Raw genomic sequence first — 19315 nt, forward strand, 5'->3', positions numbered from 1 at the left:
TGTGTTTCAAAGCGTGAGAATCCTGTGGTGTGGCTTACAGAGAGCATTATATAAGCCTTACTTAGGTATAAGTCTGTGCTGATCTTGGCCTTGAGTTGAGTGTCAATGAATCAATCATATATCTTAAATAAACCATTTTTACATAACAAAACATAACAAATATGGTGGGGTTTTGGTGGCGGTGGTGGTTTGGGGTCTTTCTGGTTTTTTGTTTTGTTTTTGTATTGGTTCGTTAAAAAAAAAAAAAATATCTTGTGCCAGAAGTTCAGAGGACTCTAATCCTGTCTCTCCCTTGGGGGAGATGCTGAGATTCAGCATTCAGCAATTAAGTGTTTGCAGTGTCTTTATAGAACATAATGCCTGCAAATAACACGGGCTGATGGTGTTTGTTCTCTTAATACCCATCTTCCCAGCAATCTATGAGGCTTGGGGGACCATCCCTGGTCACTATCACCTCCTCACTGGCAGCCACACGGTAGCACCTGAACAGTGTCTATCAAGTGAGTGTGGCAGTGCTCACTGCAGGGGGGATGGTGTGTCCACCCCAGAGCTTCCTCTTGGGGCCTCAGACTGAATTCTTCATATAAATACTAGAGAAGCTAAAAAGGGACAGAGGAGACTGGTGAGTGGGAGGTCACTGGATGAGGTTACTGCCAAGGTAGGGAAAATGCGGTTCCCAATGACTGGTAAAATACAACTTTTTTTTTTTTTTTAAATACAACTTTTTGTTTTGTTTTGTTTTTGTTTTTTGAGACAGGGTTTCTCTGTGTAGCCTTGGCTGTCCTAGACTCACTTTTTAGATCAGGCTGGACTCAAACTCAGAGATACACCTGCCTTCGAACTCACAGAGATACACCTGCCTTTGCCTTCTGAGTGCTGGGATTAAAGGCAAGCGCTGCACTGCCACCATTACCTGACCTTTTTTTTTTTTTTTTTTTGAGATAAGGTCTCACTAAGTGGCCTATGCTGGCCTTGAGCTTGTTTCATAACCTAAGGATGCCTTGAACTTGGAATCCTTCTGCCTCCTATTACTGAGTGGTGGTAATTCAGGCCTATATCAGCAGGCCTACTTGTTTGCTTTTGTTTACTTCCTTAGTTGGTTTTGATGCTGGAGATTGAACCCAGGACCTGTAACCTCCTTGGTTTTCTATGACTTTTTTTTGTTTTTTTGTTTTTTTGTTTTTCTTTTTCTTTTTTTTTTTTTCCTATATCCAGCCTCCTAAAAAAAAAAAAAAAAAAAAAAAAGTTCACAGGGAATGTAGATTCATCAGGCCAGACTCTATAAAGAATTCAGCACACCACTTCCAGTCCTAGACACTCCTCCACTGAAAAATTCTGTTCAGACCTTCAGAGATATTGTGGCCTGCCCAGCTTAGCTCTTGCCTCCTAGACACCTCCTCTCAGTCCACCACATCTCTGAATCCTCACATTTCTTGCATTCCTCCCACGTTCTATGCCAGTGCCACCTCTGAGCAGGGACAGCCTGCCAGGCCCTGTACTCATTGGTTGACTTGTGCCATCTCACTGTCACACTAGGCTGGAAATGAGGATTGCTGGTTCCATTTCTGAGATGGCTTAGAGAATCACATAGCCAGTTGGTGTCATTTTTCAGGTAATTTATACAAACACACACACACACACACACACACACACACACACACACACACACACACACACACCCACCCCTGGCTTCTCCAGCCCCTCCCACTGACTCAATGCCAACCAGTGCCCACTCACCATGCTGTGTGACAAAGCTGATGCAAGCGTCCACAATAATAGGGATGTCTCCCCGGCTCATCTGCTGCTCCTGCAGCCCTGTCCCACCCCCGCCAGCAGCACCCCCGATGGCTGTGTTCCATGCTGCAAAGTCTAGCCGGCCTTCCCCCTGCAAATACAGGGTCCTGAGACCGGAGAGAGGCCCGAGTTAGAGCCTTGCTCCGGTGATCAGTCAGCAGCGGCGCACCCGGAGCTGACTTCCCAGAGCTACCAGAAGGGGGCAGCAACACCAAGCCCAGATAGTTCCCTAAACGGGGAAGCAACTTTGAGGAAGCTGGCAGTGAAGGGGTGAGAGGAAGCTTGGGTTCAAAGGGTCACATGTGTAGAACATTACCTTCCGGTCTCTACCAGGACCAAATGCTCTTTTTTGTCTGGAGTGTCAGCTGCAGAGACCACACCTGTAGGAGAACCCTTGAATATTATTATCAGCAGCATCCTAGTGGTTAAGGTACGTAAGTCCCAAGTTAGCAGCCTTGCAAACAATGCTACACTCTTACACCTGTGTTACACGCGATTGCTCAGAGGTTAAGTAATTTGCCTTACATTGTTTGCTAGAAACTAGCTAAAACCCAGGTCACTTGTTCCCAGAGTCTAGGGTGTTCCTCTTTTAGAAGACAGTAGCGAAGATGCATAGTCCTGCCTCTTAGTCCCCAACTCGAAACTAACACTTATCGAATACCTGCAGACTGCCTCCTGCCAGGCTCTGTGATAAACATTTTTAAGTATTTCTTTATTTGAACCTCACTCTAACCCTTGGAAGAAGGTCTTACACTAATTGCCCATTTTAGAATGAGGAAACGAAAACACGGAAAAGCCGGATAACTCCTCCGATGACACATCACTGGGAATTGATGGAAATAGTGTCTGAATCTGGGTAGTTTCACTTCAGAACTTGTCTCTGAACGATTACATTCTTTTTTCCCATAAGAATGCCCCGAATAATAAAAGGTCCAGTCTCGCACTTGCCCGAGCCACCCATTAGCCCTGTCCACACCCCTGCTCACTGATCTCCTGTAGTCGCCGTAAATGCACCATATCCTCAGGAGCAGGGGGACCGGGGCCAGGTGCTGGGCACAGGAAGAGATGATCACCACGAAGGAGGCCGAACCCTGACAGCCAGAGTCCAGGGGCCAGGCCTGCGTGGGAGGGCGACCGTAGGCACAGGCGACCCATCCGCAGCAACCCGGGGCCCAGCAGCTGGTGACAGCTGAGTGGGGAGAACCACTGTGGAAGCAGAAGGCAGACAAGGGTGGGAAGGGAAAATGGGGCAGAGACAAGGGGTCAAGGAAGCAAATGGGAGTGAGGGACCATGAGAGGAAGGCAGAGGAAAGCAGCGGGGGTGGGGGGAGTGTGATAGGGAGAGAGCAAAGGAGAGATGGAGGGAACAGAAGACAGAGAAAAAAAATTCATTCAATTTGCTCCGGCATAAAGGAGACCCCTGGGTGGCTGTCCTGCTTCCTACCTGAGGTGGGAGCATAAGAGTGAGTAGCAGGCAGGCACTACTGAAGAATCATCATGCTTCGGGCAGCCCTTCCCGCAAGACACTATGGAATGGGGGATGTTTCGGGATCCCACTCAAAGCAATTCTGTTCCAGCTACATGGGTTAAAAAAAAAAACTAGGGGGTGCTATTGGTTTTTGTTTTTGTTTGTTTTTTGGGGGGAGGACTTCATTTTTTAAGAGGTCCAATCTTCCACCAACACTTTCATTAAAAATAATAAAAATTAACTGCTAGAAAATTAAGGGGAACAAATAAAGATGGGGGCTGGAGAGATGGCTCAGTGTTTTAGAGCACTTGTTACTCTTGCAGAGGTTCGATTCCTAGCTCCTACATGGTGGCCCACAACCATCCTCAACCCCAGTTCCAGATCTGATGCCCTATTATAACCTCTGTGGGCACTGTACATACACACTGTATACATATATACATACATTCATGCCAAACATATTTGAAGTAAAACAAATAAGCGTAGGAACTATTTAAAAAGAAAGATATTCAAAGCCCTTAGCTTCTATAATTAGATTCAACAAATAAAATCATCCTAGGGGTCTGGAGCGATGGCTCAGAGGTTAAGAACACTATCTGTTCTTCCAAAGGTCCTGAGTTCAATTCCCAGCAACCACATGCTGGCTCACAACCATCTATGATGAGATCTGATGCCTTCTTCTGCCATGCAGGCATCCCTGCAAGCAGAACACTGTAAACGTAATAAATAAATCTTTAAAAAATAAAAAAATAAATTCATTCTAACTGCTATGAAAGATTCAAAATGCTTCCTCTCGAGTTGCTATGATGTATTGGAAAACAAATAATCAGGTGAACAAACAATCCGCACGGTGAGCAGAGTGTTAGCTGCAACAGAGATGATGCAGGGAGGCCAGAAAATGGCTCCTGGCCTCTGGGCTTGAGAAGTCGCTAGTGACCACCAGGGGAGCAGCTTAGGAGAGTCTAGGCAGGGGAAGGCAGCCGTAAGCAGTTAAGGAGGAACAGCAGGCTGCACACAACTTCTAAGAAGTCACTAAGAGGGAAGGAAGGCACTGGGGTGAAAAGTTGAAGGTGAACAGAACTTAGGGAAAAGCTGTCTTGGGGTGGGAGAGATTTTCGTCATCATTAGCATCACCACCGCCATTATTTCAACACCCACAGATAAGAGAGGCTTACTGTGTGTGGGCCTCACACGTCATTTAATCCCGTCCCTAGGGTGAGTCTTCACACCCACTCTGCAGACAGGGAAGAGTTCCTGGGGCTGAGGGGTGGGACTCAGATCTCAGGATGTTTGACTCTGAGCCTAAACGTTTTACTTCCAGGAAAGAAGGCTAGGTTGTAGGGACCGACCTGTTGAGGTCTGGAGAAGGTAAGATATATGAAAGTAGCTTATAGCTGGCCATGACCGCACATGCCTTGTATGTCGGTGTTGGGGTCAGTGCTGGGGTGGGGAGAATAAGTAGGCAGATTGCTTAAAGTCTGAGGCCAGGCTGCTCTCCATACCAAGTTCCATGTTAGCCAGAGCTACATAGCAAGACCCTGTTTAACCAAAGGAGAGAAAAAAGGAGCTTTTGCCTGTTGGAAAACTTGTGGGCAGGAAGATGGTTGCAAGAGTAAGGAGCAGCTGGCTGCCCTGTAGGGAGAGGCCGGAACCCAGGGTCATGAGCTCTAGAGACTGGGGCTTGAATTGCAATGCCCTGCTGCCTCTTAGCTTCTTGACCCTGACCAAATGAATCCCTAACCTCTGAGACTGAGTTTCCTTCCATAAAATATATCACTTAGAAATATCCCCAAAGAGGCCTGGAGAGATGGTTCAGTGGATGGTTGCTCTTCCAGAGGACCCAGGTTCAAGTCCCAGGACCCACATGGAAGCTCCCAGCTATCTGTAGTTCCAGGGGCTCCAACACCCTCACATAGATAAATATGCAGGCAATTTACACATTTGCACAAACACCAATGCATATAATAAATAAATACATACATAAGTATTTTTAAAATACCTCCAAAGGTTGTTATGAAAACTAAATGAGATACTGAACAGACACTTTTTTTTTTTTTTAGTGTATGAGCACTCTATCTGCCTGTACACCTGCATGCCAGAAGAGGGCATCAGATTCCAGTATAGATGGTTGCGAGCCACCACGTGGTTGCTGGGAATTGAACTCAGGACCTCTGGAAGAGCAGACAATGCTCTTAACCACTGAGCCATCTCTCCAGCCTCGAGTGGGCACTTCTTTTTTTTTTTTTATTCAATTTTTTTAATTTATGTGCATTGGTGTGAGGGTATCAGATCTTGGAGGTACAGACAGTTGTGAGCTGCCATGTGGGTGCTGGGAATTGAACCTGGGACCTTTGGAAGAGCAGACAGTGCTCTTAACCACTAAGCCAACTCTCCAGCTCAAGTGGGCACTTCTTAAAACACAGGGCTTGTCATGGAATAAGTACTCAGACAACTTGGCCTGTTAGTGGCTGAGAGCATGGTGGGAGGAGGTAGAAAGGAGGACATCACGAGCTGCTGGAGAGGGGTCTGACCTCCTCACCTTGCCCACTGCACTGATCCAGGCCTCCAGACTGTCTGCTCCATCTGTGGCAAAATGCTGGATTCTTCCACCAGTGAGGATGAGTTCAAAGGAGAAAGGGAACCTGCAGAGAAGACCAGGTCAGGAGGGCAGCAGGGGACAACGAGGTGGCTGCCAGGCTGGACACTAGTAAGAGCAGGGGTGGAGAGAGCAGCGTCACCTGTCAAGGTCACCTGGATCAGCAGGTGGGGGGCTTACACCCAGACATACAACATCCTGGGGCTGGAGAAGGCTGAGGGGTTCAGGGCTGCTCTCTGATGTAAACATTTCCAGGGCGGCTCCCAGCACACACCACAGGCGGGGAGGAGCTAAGTGGAAGAGAGACGGAGGGGCTGTCATCCCCACTGTCACAGTCCCCATACCAACATACTCATTTCATGTCAGGCTTTCTTCCTATGGCTGATACTACAGAATCTCCTGAGTAACTCTTAACAGGTGGATTTATATTCAGTGCTGTTCTGTAGATGGGAAAACTTGCCATCTGAGCAGCGTGGTGCCTGAGTCAGGCGAGTAGGAAGGAGCAGAGATGATACTTGACCCAGGTAGTCTGACTTCAGAGCAAAATCTTTGTATTTTTTTAAAATACGTATTTATTTATTATGTATACAGTGCTCTGCCTGCATGGCCAGAAGAGGGCCCAAGATCTCACTGTAGATGGTTGTGAGCCATCATGTGGTTTCTGGGAATTGAACTTAGGACCTTTGGAAGAGCAGGCAGTGCTCTTAACCTCTGAGCCATCTCTCCAGCCCCCAGACCAGAATCTTTTAACTGTCATCTAGTACTGTGACCTCACCTGGCCCCTCCCTCCTTCCCAGCAGCCCAGCCCACTCCCAAGCACTTTCTTATACCAGCTCTGTCCTCCTGTCCCTCTGCAGCACATGCACACCTAACCTACTCTCTCCCTGTCTCCCCGCCATCTCATGCTCACCATCCTTGCCCCTGCGAAGGGGTGGGGCTCCAGCCTTGTTGCTGATGGGACCACAGTATAGGAATCCTTTGTAAGTGGCCGGCACCACCACCTCATTGTAAACTCCAGGGGAGGAGTCTGCAAGGGGAAGAAGTGATCAGATGAGGAATCCCTTTAGAAAATGCAGCCAGGGGGACCAGACCATGGGATCCAGCTCCCCAAGCAGCCTGGAATGCAGCCCAGTGGGGGTGGGGGGTGGCTCCCTCACTCTTCCCCGATTGGGAGAACATGACAAGGGAGGCCTCTATCCTGGTGCTTGCCTGTTTCTCTCCTCACCAGCCACCCAACCAGGCGAGCAGCTCTAGTTGGGCACTTCAGAGCATCACCATCTGTTCAGTGTCTTGGCCTATTTGGCCTGACAAATGGAAGCCAACCTCATTAAACCAATCACTCATTTGAGCAGTAAGACTGAGCCCCCAGGACGATGCAAATGGATGCAGTCAGGATGGTAGAGTACTAACACCTGGGCGAGCCTGACTTTTACAGGCAGTGACCTCAGGCCCTCATCAGTCACCCTTTGACCTCAGGAAGTCTGAGGAGTTGGGAAACTGCCATGCCTGCCGCTGCCATAGATAGGGCAATGGGGTGATGAGCCCCTGCCCCCCCACACAAAGAATCAAGTCACAACCTGGGACTGAGAACTCCTAGGGAGAGAGAGGAGTTACTTGAGAGGATGACCTGATGGTAGAAGGCTGAGCAAGCTGCCATTGAGGGCTGAAGGGGACCAGGGCTCCTCCCCCTCCGAGGCTTCAACACAGAGGAGCTGGGTCATATTCTTTAGCAGGTTGGGTCCTGCCATAGCTGCACACAGTGCCTACAGGGAAGGAAGGATCTCTGTCAGCCTCATGCACAATCTAAGAGCATCCATGGGAGTTGTCTTGAATTACCAAAGGCAGCTTTTATTACCCAGCTCTAGGCATTACAATACAGACTGCATCCCACCATTCCCTCACCCCCTAAACCTCCCACCTCCTACCCCCACCCCCACTCCCCACCCCTAAACAACAACCTGCTTCTCCTACCTGGAGAAGCTGGCCGTGGTCCGGATGTTGAGGGTGGGGCTTCCGGAAGAGACCCAGCTTATACTTCCGGGAGATGAACTCTCCCCGAGCGCCAGGGGCTGAATCTGGATGCAGCCCTTCACCTGGGGGTAGCGCCCCTGCCCAGAAGCAGTTGGCACGATCATTCCCCAGGACAATGAACAACTACAAGGTGACAAGAGGCACAGACCAGTGACCAGAACTCAAGGGTCTCCAAACAGCCTAGTCCCTGAGCTGGACCCATTCCTCCCTGTCCACTTCTCTCCATCCTCTTCCCTCAGACCCCGTACCTGCACTATCTCATTACTCCAGACACTCGTGTCCAACTTCAGGCTCTGTACCTTGGAGATCCCGGAGCCCAGGGCCCGGTGCTGACCTGTCAGGATGTGAAAGCCATGCGGTACAGCACTCCGAGTCCCACCCGTGTCCCACCCACCCACCCGAGTCCCTCTCCTCCCCATTTTTGCTTGAGGACCACCTCTCACCTGCACACTGCTTGCAGATGACGACACCCAGGTTGACGGCAGCCCAATCTGGCCGGGAGGCCCTGCAGTCTGCACAGTGCCGGTTTGCAGGATTTGACCAGACCTTCTCAGCCACCTCGTAGTCAGACAGGGTCTCCGTTACTGCTTCTTGCAGAGCGGCCGCCCAGCTCTGTCGAGCCCCCCCAGACTCGGCTGTGAAGCTGAGGGGTGGACAGCCAGTCCATGGGCATGGACCTCCCTCCACAGCCTATCCCAATGGCTATTCCTACCAGAGCTACTAGAGGTCACTTCTGGGCCAGATTTTTTTTTTTTTTTTTTTAGTCAGAGACTCATCTATTCAGGTGGGCCTCAAACTTGCTATATAGTTGAACTCCTCATCCTCTGACTTTGAGTTCTGGGATGAGAGACATGCACTACCGTGCTTGAGTTATGCAGAGCCAGGGGTCAATCTCAAGGTTTTGTGTATGGTTTTTTGTTTTGTTTTGTTTTGTTGTTGTTGTTGTTGTTGTTATTGTTTTGTTTTTCCGAGACAGGGTTTCTCTGTGTAGCCTTGGCTGTCCTGAACTCCCCAGTAGATCAGGCTGGCCTCGAACTCACAATGATCCACCTGCCTCTGCCTCCCGAGGGCTGGGATTAAAGGCGTGAGCCACCACCGCCCGGCTACATCCCCTTCCTTGCCTGACATCTTGTCCATGCCTCGTTGAATTTCATCATCTTATCATTTATAGCCATCAACATCCTTTGGAGGAGGCCTCCAGCCCTCTGCACCTTACGTGATCTCCCTCGAAAAGACCCTAGCCTTGCCTTTCACCAGTCTAGGCCCCACCTGAAGCAACGATGGGGTGTGAGCAGATCGAAGCTTCGACTCTTGGTCTCCCGGACACTGCAGCCTTGCAGTTCAATGAAGCAGATCCCAATGCCCAGCGAGAAGGCCTAGCAGGGTCAGGGGTACACAACACTGTGAGATTCCACAAGGGACTAGCCAGGCTCAACAGCCCACACCCAACCCTCTTTACCTGCTCACTCTTGTACAGTGCCAACTCTCCGGGGATCAAGGCAGCAAACACCTTAGCCTTGTGCCCGCGCAGCTCTAACACGCCGGTGCGGAGGGGCCGTGGTGGGTGAGGGGGCCGGGGGTGGCCCAGGAGACGCTGCTCCTTCAGGCAGGATTGCAGTGTGGAGCACCATATGTCACGCTGAGCTGGTGTTGGCGGGGTGGGATCAGGTCAGCCGGATGTTATTCTAACAGAACCTTCCCTCCTGCCCTAACCCGGGGGATGGGGGTGGGGTGGGGGTGGGGTGGGGAGGGTGGGGGTGGGGTGGGGGGGTGGGGGGTGGGGCTCTGACCCTTACCCTCACTCTCCGTGCGGAACACAAATACTCTCTGGCCGGTGATGACCTGGAATTTGTTGTCCTTGCTGCTTCGGGTCATCTCGATGGCAGTCAGAGGGATCACACCTTTGGGGAAGGGGTCCTAAAAAGAAAACCCAGTGACCCACGGGGACAGGAACTGAGCTGCATGCACTGAACTTTTCGTGAGACCAACATCCAGTCGGCACGGTTACAGCTGAGTCAGTTACCTCAGAAGCTGACAAGGAGGCAGCTGTATCCATCGGCCTCCCATGGGCTCCCTATCCTTCTAGTCCTCAGCCTCTCTCAGCCCTCCCTACCTTTCTCTCTCTGGTTTCCATACAGCAGTTCCAGTCCCTTACCTTGTCACTGCCAAAGTACATCAGACTCCTCCCATTGAATTGCACAAACCGTCTCTGGAACACATAATTTCTGAACAAGGAAGAGACTAAGGTCAGTTCAGTGTTTAGGACTACATGCTGTGGGTGGTCACAGGGCCTAGAACCTGTCCCCTACCTCTCATCCCTCTTACTTTCCCCTCCCTTCCCTTCCCTTCCCAGCAACCCTACCCCTGAGGTGAGAGCTTGTCCAGCCAGCCGCTGAGCAGAGGCATGGGACGATCTGCTGAGGAGGAGAAGCTGGCATAAGGCGAAATGAGGTCATCACTGGTCTCCTCTGCATCCTGGGTGGGTAGCGAAAGAACGGAGTCCCCAGGTAGCTCGAGGCTGGCGTAACCAGCATCCTCCCGTGTCTCCAGATCCTGCCTGCTGAGCATTATGGGTGCAAGGAGGAAGAACACAAGTCAAACCAAGGGCCTTCGACCATCTCTTGGTAAGTTTCCCATCCCTGCCCATAGCACTTGCAGCGTGTCTGGCAGGCACAACCTCTGCTTTGTAAATAAATGAGGTAGAGAAGCTGGCAGCCCAAAAGGTGGCCACAAAGCTTCCTCCTGAGTGTGCATGTTGCACAGTCCTCTTGCAACTGGGTCAAGTCCTCTGTTATTCCAGTGGTGCTCAGCCTCAGCAGCGCAAAACTTGGGAAACTTTAAAAGAATATCAGCACGTGGGTTTCTATCACAGGCACTTACATTTTAATCTCTGGGAGTTAGGGCCACGCACCTGTAGCTTTAAAAGTTCCCAGGCTGTGGTACAACTAAGTTTGAGAACCACTACTCTACCCTGTCTGTTTCTTATTTCACTGAGACACTGAAGCAATCAGACAAGAACCCCACAGACTCACAGCGTCATATCAATCCAATTTCACACACATGCTCTGCGCCTACCTCCTGTGACTGTAATAAACACCTGTCTACAGCCAGGCTCTCCTCCATGCACCTCATCCCACAGCTCTCACCTACACAAAGACATCCCTGCGGCTTTTCTCACCTTCCCCTCCATACACCTCTCCACCAAATTGTTCTTAGTCACCCACAGACACATACAACATCCAGTATAAAAACTGTTTGTTTCACTCCGCTTCTGCCATTAACAGTCATTCCAAATCTTTGCTCTTTGCAGAAAAAAAAAAAAGAATGCAGGAATATTGTCTGTTGTTTCTACTACTCTCTATTCCTATTTATTTATCTTTGGTTTTTCAAGACAAGGTTGCTCTGTGTAGCCTTGGCTGTCCTGGAACTAACCCAGGCTGGCCTCAAACTCACAGAGATCCATCTGCCTCTGCCTCCTGAGTGCTGGGGTTAAAGGCATGCTGTGTGCCACCACCGCCTGGTTTCTAGTCTTTCTTAAAGGCACTGATCAGACTCTCACCCCGACCACTCCTTGTCAGAGTCCTCAGTGCCCTCCAGGATTCTAGAGCTCAGTTCTCAGTCTCAGCCCACTCAGCAACAGCTTCCAGTTGGCCTCTCTCCCTTCAGACAACCTTCTTTTGCCTTCAGTGACATCATCTTCTCCTAGCTTGCCTTCTCCTTCTCTGGCTATTTTGGTCCAGTCTGTTGAATGGCTCTTCCTCTTCCCCAAACTGCTGGGTGTAGGAGAGCACAGAGGCTCTGGCTTGGGCCCTCTTCTCCCCTATACTCCCTCTAAATGTGATAGTTTCCATATTGAAATCTCTGGCTCAGAGTACCCCACCCAAACGACAGGCAGATGTGGTCAGTGGTCTTATTTGTCATGGACTCTTGGATGTGCTAAATGTCTGAAGCAGAGTTCCTGGTCCATCTCCTCCCTGTTTTTGATGCACAGTCTTCCTGTCTCAGACTGCAACTTCATGAACTCTTTGGTGCTCAGAACCATGCTATCCAACAGAAATCAGCAAGGACTACATATGTAACTTAGCAACATTTGATAAAAAAAAAAGAAAGAAAGAAAAGAAATATTGAGGTTGGAGAGATGGTTCAGCACAGTCAAGAGCACTGGCTGCTCTTGCAAAGGACCCCGGTTTGATCCCCAGCACCCAAATGGCAGCTCACAACCATCCATAACACCAGTTCCAGGGGATCCAACACTCTCTCTACCTCTGTGAGCAACCGGCGTACAACTGTACACAAATATACAAGCAGTCAAGCACAGATGTACATGCAGTCAAAACACTTACACACATAAAATAACTTTTTAAATGTTTTTAAAATAATTAATTTTAGTGGGCCATACTTTATATAACCCAATATATCCAAAACATGTTTTAGTATGTAATCAGTGTAAAAATCACTAAGATAGGGCTGGAGAGATGGCCCAGTGGATAAAGTACTCCCTACGTGAACACAACAACGTGAGTTCAGATCCCAAGCATGCATGAAAAGCCAGGCATCCCGTTGGAGGATGTCTATAGGCCAGCAATGAGGAGCCGAGGGAGGTGGCTCCTCAGGGTTCAATTGCTGGCCAGCCTAGCCAAACTGTTAACTCCAGGTTCAGTGAGAGATCCATCTCACAAAAATAAAAATAAAAATAAAAAAATAGAAAGACAAGTGATGTCATTCTCTGGTGTCCACACACGCATGCATGGGCAAGTGCACCTGTGCACACACTTATGCCCATGTAAACACACATCCCACGTGCACGAAAACATTGCTAAGCTATTGCACTCTCTATATGTTGTATTCCTCTAGTAAGCTCTGGCAGATGTTTCATATTTCAGCTCTGGTCAAAGCAGACCAGTGCAGCGTCTCAGGTGCTCAGTAATCACATGTGGTTAGTAGTTGTCATTCAGGACAGCAGAGGCTCCTGCTGAAGCCCTCGAAGTTAACGCTTGACTGCTATGCTCACTCCTCTCATACAGCAACGTCACATGAGCCACTTGCCACCAACTCCCCTCCCATCACTGCACTCTGAGATCTCTCCCCTAGATTACTGCAAAAACCCTCTTAACCTGCTCTGCCACTTTTGCCTCCACATCGCTCTCAGCAAAGCAAACACAGGGGCCCTTTCACAACCTAAGTCAAAACTCTCCCAATGGCTTTCCCATGTCACTAAGTGTAGCAGTGACTATCCCTACAGCTCCTACCCATGGGGGCCCCTTTGCTTTTGCCATCACTCCCTCTAAGTCAGACGCACCTGACCCGGGCACACCACACCCTCTGCACTGAGCCTGCATCTCCACAGGGTGTGTTCTCACCATCCTCTCTGCTTAGGATACAATGCCTCCAGAACTCTCACAGCCAATTCTTCAATTCAGGTCCTTCAACTCATTGCTCAAATGTTATCCTCTATATCCCCTCCTCCCTCTCTCCTTTTCCTCCTCCTCCTCCTCTTCTTCCTCTCTCTCTCAATGTTGTATACCTGTGTACGTATCTATGTGTGTGTGTGTGTGTGTGTGTGTGTGTGTGTGTGCGCGTGCAAGTGCATACAGCCCACAGATTAATGTCAGTTGTCTTCCTCAATTGCTCTTCACCTTTAAAACAAACAAACAAACAAACAAAATCTCTCCCTGAACCTGGAGTTCATAGGTTCACCTAGAGCGGCTGCCCCAAGAGCTCCAGGTGTCGGCCTGCTTACCGTTCTGGTGCTGAGCTTCTAAAGGCACGCTGCTCCCGAGGTTCTGCACGATCCTCCAGGAGGTCTGAGCTCAGGGCCTTGCGCTCCACACACTGAGCTGCCTCCCCAGCCGTTTCCCCCACAATGGTCCAATAACTTACTGAGAAGCTATAGTCCTTTCTAATTCCTCCACCCCCAGCTCTCTAAACCTGTTCAACTACATTGTATAAAAAATAACAATTGCTGGGGCTGGAGAGATGGCTCAGAGGTTAGGAGCACTGACTGTTCTTCCAGAGGTCCTGAGTTCAATTCCCAGCAACTACATGGTGGCTCTCGACCATCTATAAAGGATCTAATGCCCTCTTCTGTTATGCAGGCAGAGCACTGTATACATAATAAATAAATAAATCTTTTAAAAACAAACAAACAAACAAAATGCCTGGCGGTGGTGGCACACCTTTAATCCCAACAGAGGCAGAAGCAGGTGGATTGCTGTGAGTTCGAGGCCAGCCTGGTCTACGAAGCGAGTTCAGGACAGCCAAGACTACAGAGAGAAACCCTGGCTCAGAAAAAAAAATGCTGAGTAGTGGTGGCACAGGCCTTTAATGCCAGCACTTGGGAGGCAGAGGCAAATGGCTCTCCAAGTTCAAGGCCAGTCTGGTCTATGCAGTGAGTTCCAAGACAGCCAGGGCTACACAGAGAACCCCTATCTTGAAAAATAACAAACACACACACAAACAAAAACATTTATTAACTATCTTCCTGTAAGATCAGGATGGCTAAGCTGTTGGGAGCACTTACTGCTCTTCCAGGCAATCTGGGCTCAATTCCCAGTACCTACGGGGTGGCCCACAGCTGTCTATAATTCCAGTGTCAGGGGACCTGACATCCTCTTCTGACCTCCAAGGACACCCGGTACACACATGGTGTACAGACACACACATACACACTAAATAAAAATACATTTTTTAAAAAAAGAGACTTTTTGTCTTGTGTTTTTCAGACAGGGTTTCCTTGTGTAACCCTGGCTGTCCTGGAGCTTGCTCTGTAGACCAGTCTAGACTTACACTCAGAAACCCACCTTCCTCTGCCTCCCATGTGCTTGGATTAAAGGTGTGCACCACCACTGCCCTGCTGAGACTCTTTTTTTAAAGGGGGGATTTCTGTATATACCAATCTCTCTAAGTGTCTTTATCTGGCTTATCACAGTGCTCAGTGTTTGCTGAATGGGAAAATTACTTTTGAATTTTAATTGTGTATCTAGTTGCTTGTGTCCTTCTCTTGTGGTCTGTCTGCCCCGTTGATTCACTGTCTGCCTGGGAGCAAAAATGAGTCAGTTGTCTATGTCCTGCACCTTGGTGCCTGCTTGCCACTTGTTACTAGAAGCACAGCCACCATGGCCAACTCGGATGCTCCTTAAGCTTCCTTCGTCTTCTCACCTCTGTCCCTCCAAGTACTCACCTGGGTTCTGCCCTTTCCTGACAGACGCCTCTGCCATCTCTCCTGTCAGGGGCTGCTGGGACCCCCACAGGCTGGACACCATAGTACAGGCAACCAGGATCCATGATGTGCACTGGCAGGGTGAGGAGAGCAGTATTAAAAAGGAAGACAGGATTAAATGGGGGCATCTGAGATGCAGGGGGGCCACAATTCCTCTCCAGCAACCCGCCTACCTGTGCCTGTTGTGGACCTGATTGCCGGGGTCGGGACAGTTGCCTGTGAACTGTCTGGAGTCCTGAAAGGAAATCCTGTTGGTTATTAATAGAGGACAGCCCTCATGCCCTGTTGATCTCTTCTTCTCCTCAGGACCAAATCCCTAAGGAGCAAACTAACTCACGTGGTGTCCCGAGCTGCCTGGGCCTGGCCTCTTAAGTCCAGGCCGAAGTAGATGGCATTTGGCATCATCTGCACGGGACTCAGGGCTGAAAGCTGTTCGGAGGAGGAAGGAAGGAGAGAAGCCCTCTTGGTGCACTCCGAGTTCCTGGATACTTCTGGATCCCAGAAGATAGGGCTCAGTGCAGGCCTCTGGGCAGTGGCAGGGCCACTGAGCCCAAACACTGTTCTGGGCTTAGGCACGGGCTTGGGGGGCTGGGTATCCGGGCCTGGGCTGGGAGTTGGCTCCATGGTACTATCCAGCTGAGAATCCAGGGAGCCCACAGCAGAGTCGGCCTGCAACAGGCGCAGGATGCGTTTCCGGTGTCCAGTGGCACTGATGCCCAAATGCCTCAGCTCCTCGTGACCCAGGCGTCGGGCCGCACCAGCTGTAGCTAGGCCATGCCGCCGGAAAGTGTCTGCATACTGCCCCAGATGCACCGCAGCCAGCCACACAGCGATGTCCAGGTCCTGAGGGGCAGCCATGGGCTCTCAGGCCATTGCTGGGGGGAGGTGCAGGGTGAAGGGAGGGCTCAGGCTGAGATTCCCCCCTCCCTACCCCAAAGACTGAGGCCTGGATGGGGTTATCAGCCTCCAGTTTTCTTTTAAGGAAAAATGCCCAAAGGCTGTGATCTGGGGACAGAGCCATGCCAGAGCACACGAACAAACTCAATTCCTGACAGGAACTGAGGAAACTGAGACCCACGCTTGTGTTGGTCCCCAAGTGCCTGCTTCTGAGCCTTTCTCCTGCCGTCTGAGCACTCAGCTGAGGGAGTACAGAACAAAACGCCCCGCTGTGGGGCAGGGCAAGGTGAGGAGATGGAGAACCAGAGGCCACTGAGGTGGCCAGATCCAGCTGCTGAGTAAAACAGGAGAGGGGCAAGCCAGAGAGGGAGGAGCAATGGACTCCACTCACACGGGGTTTCCAGAGCAGAGGTTCAGGGTGGACATCCTAATCCTGGCCATTCCCAGTTCCTCCTCCCCTTCCACCTATTGTCTCCCCTCAGACTTCCTTCCTGTCCCTCTAGCCTGGCCACCCCCACATCCTGCCTGCTGTAGTCAGGCTGCCCAGAGGGCCTCCGCTAGTCCCAATGTGTGGGGTCTTGGCCTGAGCAGAGGCCACCTAGGAAACAGAGATGGGAGGACCTGGCCATGCCAACGAGTGACCAAAGGCAGCCCAAGGGTCTTTGTTCCCTACCTGAGTATATGCATGAACATGTGTGCACTCGCATACACACACACACACACACAGACTCAGCCATGTGAATGCACACATACACACATAGACTCAGCAGTGTGAAAACACACAGACACACAAACCCTAACTCAGTAGTGTAAACACACACGCGCGCGCGCGCACACACACACACACACACACACACACATATATATTTTTCTAGACCTTCCTTTTCTGAGCCTGCCTTCCCCCTACCCTTGTGATTAGGTCTCTACAGCCCTGCCCCATTGGGCTAGCCTACCCCTAATCCTGCTCCAAGCCCTGGGTCCATCTCAGATTCAGCACTCCCAGAGTTTTAGGTTCTGTCCTGTCCTTCTCCCTACCTCACTCTGCCTCCACCTAAATTTACCTTTGTCCCCAACCTCTGTGTCTGCTCTGTATTATAAAGCTTCTCTGGCTCCAATCTTCTAGGCAAGTCTTAAATTCTGTCTGTGGCTCTGGCCACCTCTGACCCTCGCCTGACCTCTGATGCTGGGCTCTATTCCCACTGTTCTTAGCCCTGTTACTCTCCTGAGTTCTGGGCCACGGTTCCCTGCTCATCCCAGTGTCTTCTGGCCTGTCTATGGTGGTGTCTCCTACTCATCAGGGCTGGGTGTTAAGCCTCTAGGCCCTGAATGCACTCTTTTGGTGACTCAGTCCTGGGCTCAAGGGCATTTGGGCACTGTCTGGGAGCCAGGAGGTGCTTGCGGGATGAAGTGGAAGGTGCGGGCGTGACCAAAAGGGGCAGCGTGGGCTTGGGGGAGGGCAAGGAGGAAGGGGGCAGACGCTGGGCCACAAGGAGGGGCGGGTCGCAGCAGGGAGGAAGAAGAGAAGAGAAAAGGAGACAACATCGAGGGACCCTGGGAGCCCAAGGAGGTCCCGGAGAAGGTGATGGGGTGGAGTCTGAGAAGCTGGGCCCAAGGGCTCGGGTCCTCACCTCGCTGTGGCCTCCGTCAGCTTCAGGGTGCCGGCCGAGCTGTCGGAGGCTGGGGGGTCCGGCCGCTGCAGCACCGCCTCCCCGAAGCCCTCCCCCGACAGCCCGGCCCCGGCCCCGGCCCCGCCCCGACGGCTCGCAGCTCCTTGTGCAAGCGCCTGCCTTTAGGTGGCCTGGGCCCCTTACATCAGCCGCCTTGCTTATCCGGGGTCTGTACTCTGCTTTCTCCCAGAACAGAAAGTTGAGACTCAGAAACTTGTAGGAAAGGGACTAAGATCGTGGGCCAGGTCAGAGACGGGGGTAGAGAGTAGAAACAGAGGAAAAGCGATGCACCCGGTCCTGCCAAAGGAGAAGGTGTGGGGTCTGAAGCCCTCTGGGTCTCTCTCGGTCTCTCTCTCTCTCTCTCTCTCTCTCTCTCTCTCTCTCTCTCTCTCTCTCTCTCTCTCTCTCTCTCTCTCTCTCGGTCTCTCTCTCTCTCTCTCTCTCTCTCTCTCTCTCTCCTCTCTCTCTCTCTCTCTCTCTCTCTCTCTCTCTCTCTCTCTCTCTCTCTCTCTCTCTCTCTCTCTCTCTCTGGTACCCAGTTAAATGGGAGATGTAAGCAGAATGGGCAATACTTTCGGCTCCTTTCTGTTTCCCTAGGCGTCCAGCCTAAGTTTCTTTTCCTGGGTCTTCAAAAACAAGGCTGCCTCTCTGAGGCAAGCACGGTGACCAAACACGCTTGGACCTTTTCATTCTTGGGCAAAGGCTCTTCTTTCGTTCCCACCTGACACCTGCTGGAGCAGGGTGGGTGGTGGGAGGGTGCCCCTTTCCCCTCCCTGCGGGCGTTTGCAAGGGATCCAGCACTGAAGTCTGTCCCCAAGAGCCAGAGACACTTCCCCCTCAGAGCAGGGCTAGTGTTTAGCTGTATGCTTTCCTGTTTGTATTATGAGAGGAAGTTGGCTGTGAGTCAGCAGACACAGAAACTGTCGGTAGCTAGAGGAAGACCCCAGCTTCTATGGGGGTGAGGGGGGGGGGAGCAGGGAGTGGGAGGAAGTGAGTCCCATCTCTCCTTGCTGTCCCAGCTCAGGGAGCGACTGCTGTCTTCAGCTGCCTACAGCCTCACTTCCCCAGGGCCTTCCCTTTTAGAAAAGGGATGATAATAATAATACTTAATAATTAAAAGGCCCATAATAATAGCTACCAATTATTGAGAGCAGCCGTTGTCCCAGGCCCCGTGCAAACATTGCTCTGCAAACTTCAATTACACATCACAATGTTCATATAAAAAAGAGGAAATTTTACAACCTTTATTTTATAGATAAGGAGACAGGACAGTTAACTGACACGATCAAGCTAGAAAGCAGCAGACTCTCCAAGTCACCCACAAACTCTAGATAGGATCCCTGACAATGGTCCCTAGGCTAGAGGACTCCCTCCTTTCCGCCGGCCGATCGGTTGTGGTGGCAGTGCTCCTTTCTGATCTTCAGCCATACGGAATGAAATTAACCAAGGTTCCTGCTGTAAAACCAGCCTACGACAGGGCTCAGCAAGAGATCTGGGGACTGTCCTTAAACTGCATGATGGGTGGTCTGTGGCCTCTCCCCCACAACCTCCTTGCTCTTGTTTTCTTAGCTCTCCCACACCCTGGCCCCTACTCTCTCACAGGAATTTCCTCTTATCAAATCCTTGCCTAGGCCATGCGGTTT

The 19315-nt window shown here is 50.8% G+C and overlaps 1 protein-coding gene across 2 annotated transcripts in view; it reads right to left on the reverse strand.

Annotated features, from left to right (window-relative positions):
• Arap3 (ArfGAP with RhoGAP domain, ankyrin repeat and PH domain 3) overlaps nt 1-17731 on the reverse strand; it is a 29354-nt gene extending 11623 nt beyond the window's left edge. Inside the window, exons 1-19 of one of the 2 annotated variants that reach the window (XM_051163082.1) lie at nt 17634-17731; nt 15446-15951; nt 15282-15343; nt 15070-15181; nt 10252-10446; nt 10045-10114; nt 9686-9806; nt 9349-9533; nt 9159-9265; nt 8333-8532; nt 8138-8223; nt 7830-8012; nt 7486-7621; nt 6769-6885; nt 6001-6148; nt 5802-5904; nt 2781-3000; nt 2111-2174; nt 1738-1901 (exon numbers count right to left, since the gene is read on the reverse strand). In XM_051163082.1, coding sequence (XP_051019039.1) covers nt 1738-1901; nt 2111-2174; nt 2781-3000; nt 5802-5904; nt 6001-6148; nt 6769-6885; nt 7486-7621; nt 7830-8012; nt 8138-8223; nt 8333-8532; nt 9159-9265; nt 9349-9533; nt 9686-9806; nt 10045-10114; nt 10252-10446; nt 15070-15181; nt 15282-15343; nt 15446-15732 — 2560 coding nt within the window. In that variant the 5' untranslated portion in view covers nt 15733-15951; nt 17634-17731. Of the gene's footprint in view, nt 1-1737; nt 1902-2110; nt 2175-2780; nt 3001-5801; nt 5905-6000; nt 6149-6768; nt 6886-7485; nt 7622-7829; nt 8013-8137; nt 8224-8332; nt 8533-9158; nt 9266-9348; nt 9534-9685; nt 9807-10044; nt 10115-10251; nt 10447-15069; nt 15182-15281; nt 15344-15445; nt 16821-17633 lie in introns of those variants that run through there. The other variant, XM_051163084.1, reaches the window with a different exon arrangement.
• Nucleotides 17732-19315: the final 1584 nt, after the last annotated feature.

This window comes from Acomys russatus, chromosome 20 (genome assembly GCF_903995435.1).
Source record: "Acomys russatus chromosome 20, mAcoRus1.1, whole genome shotgun sequence".
Taxonomy (NCBI): Eukaryota; Metazoa; Chordata; class Mammalia; order Rodentia; family Muridae; genus Acomys; species Acomys russatus.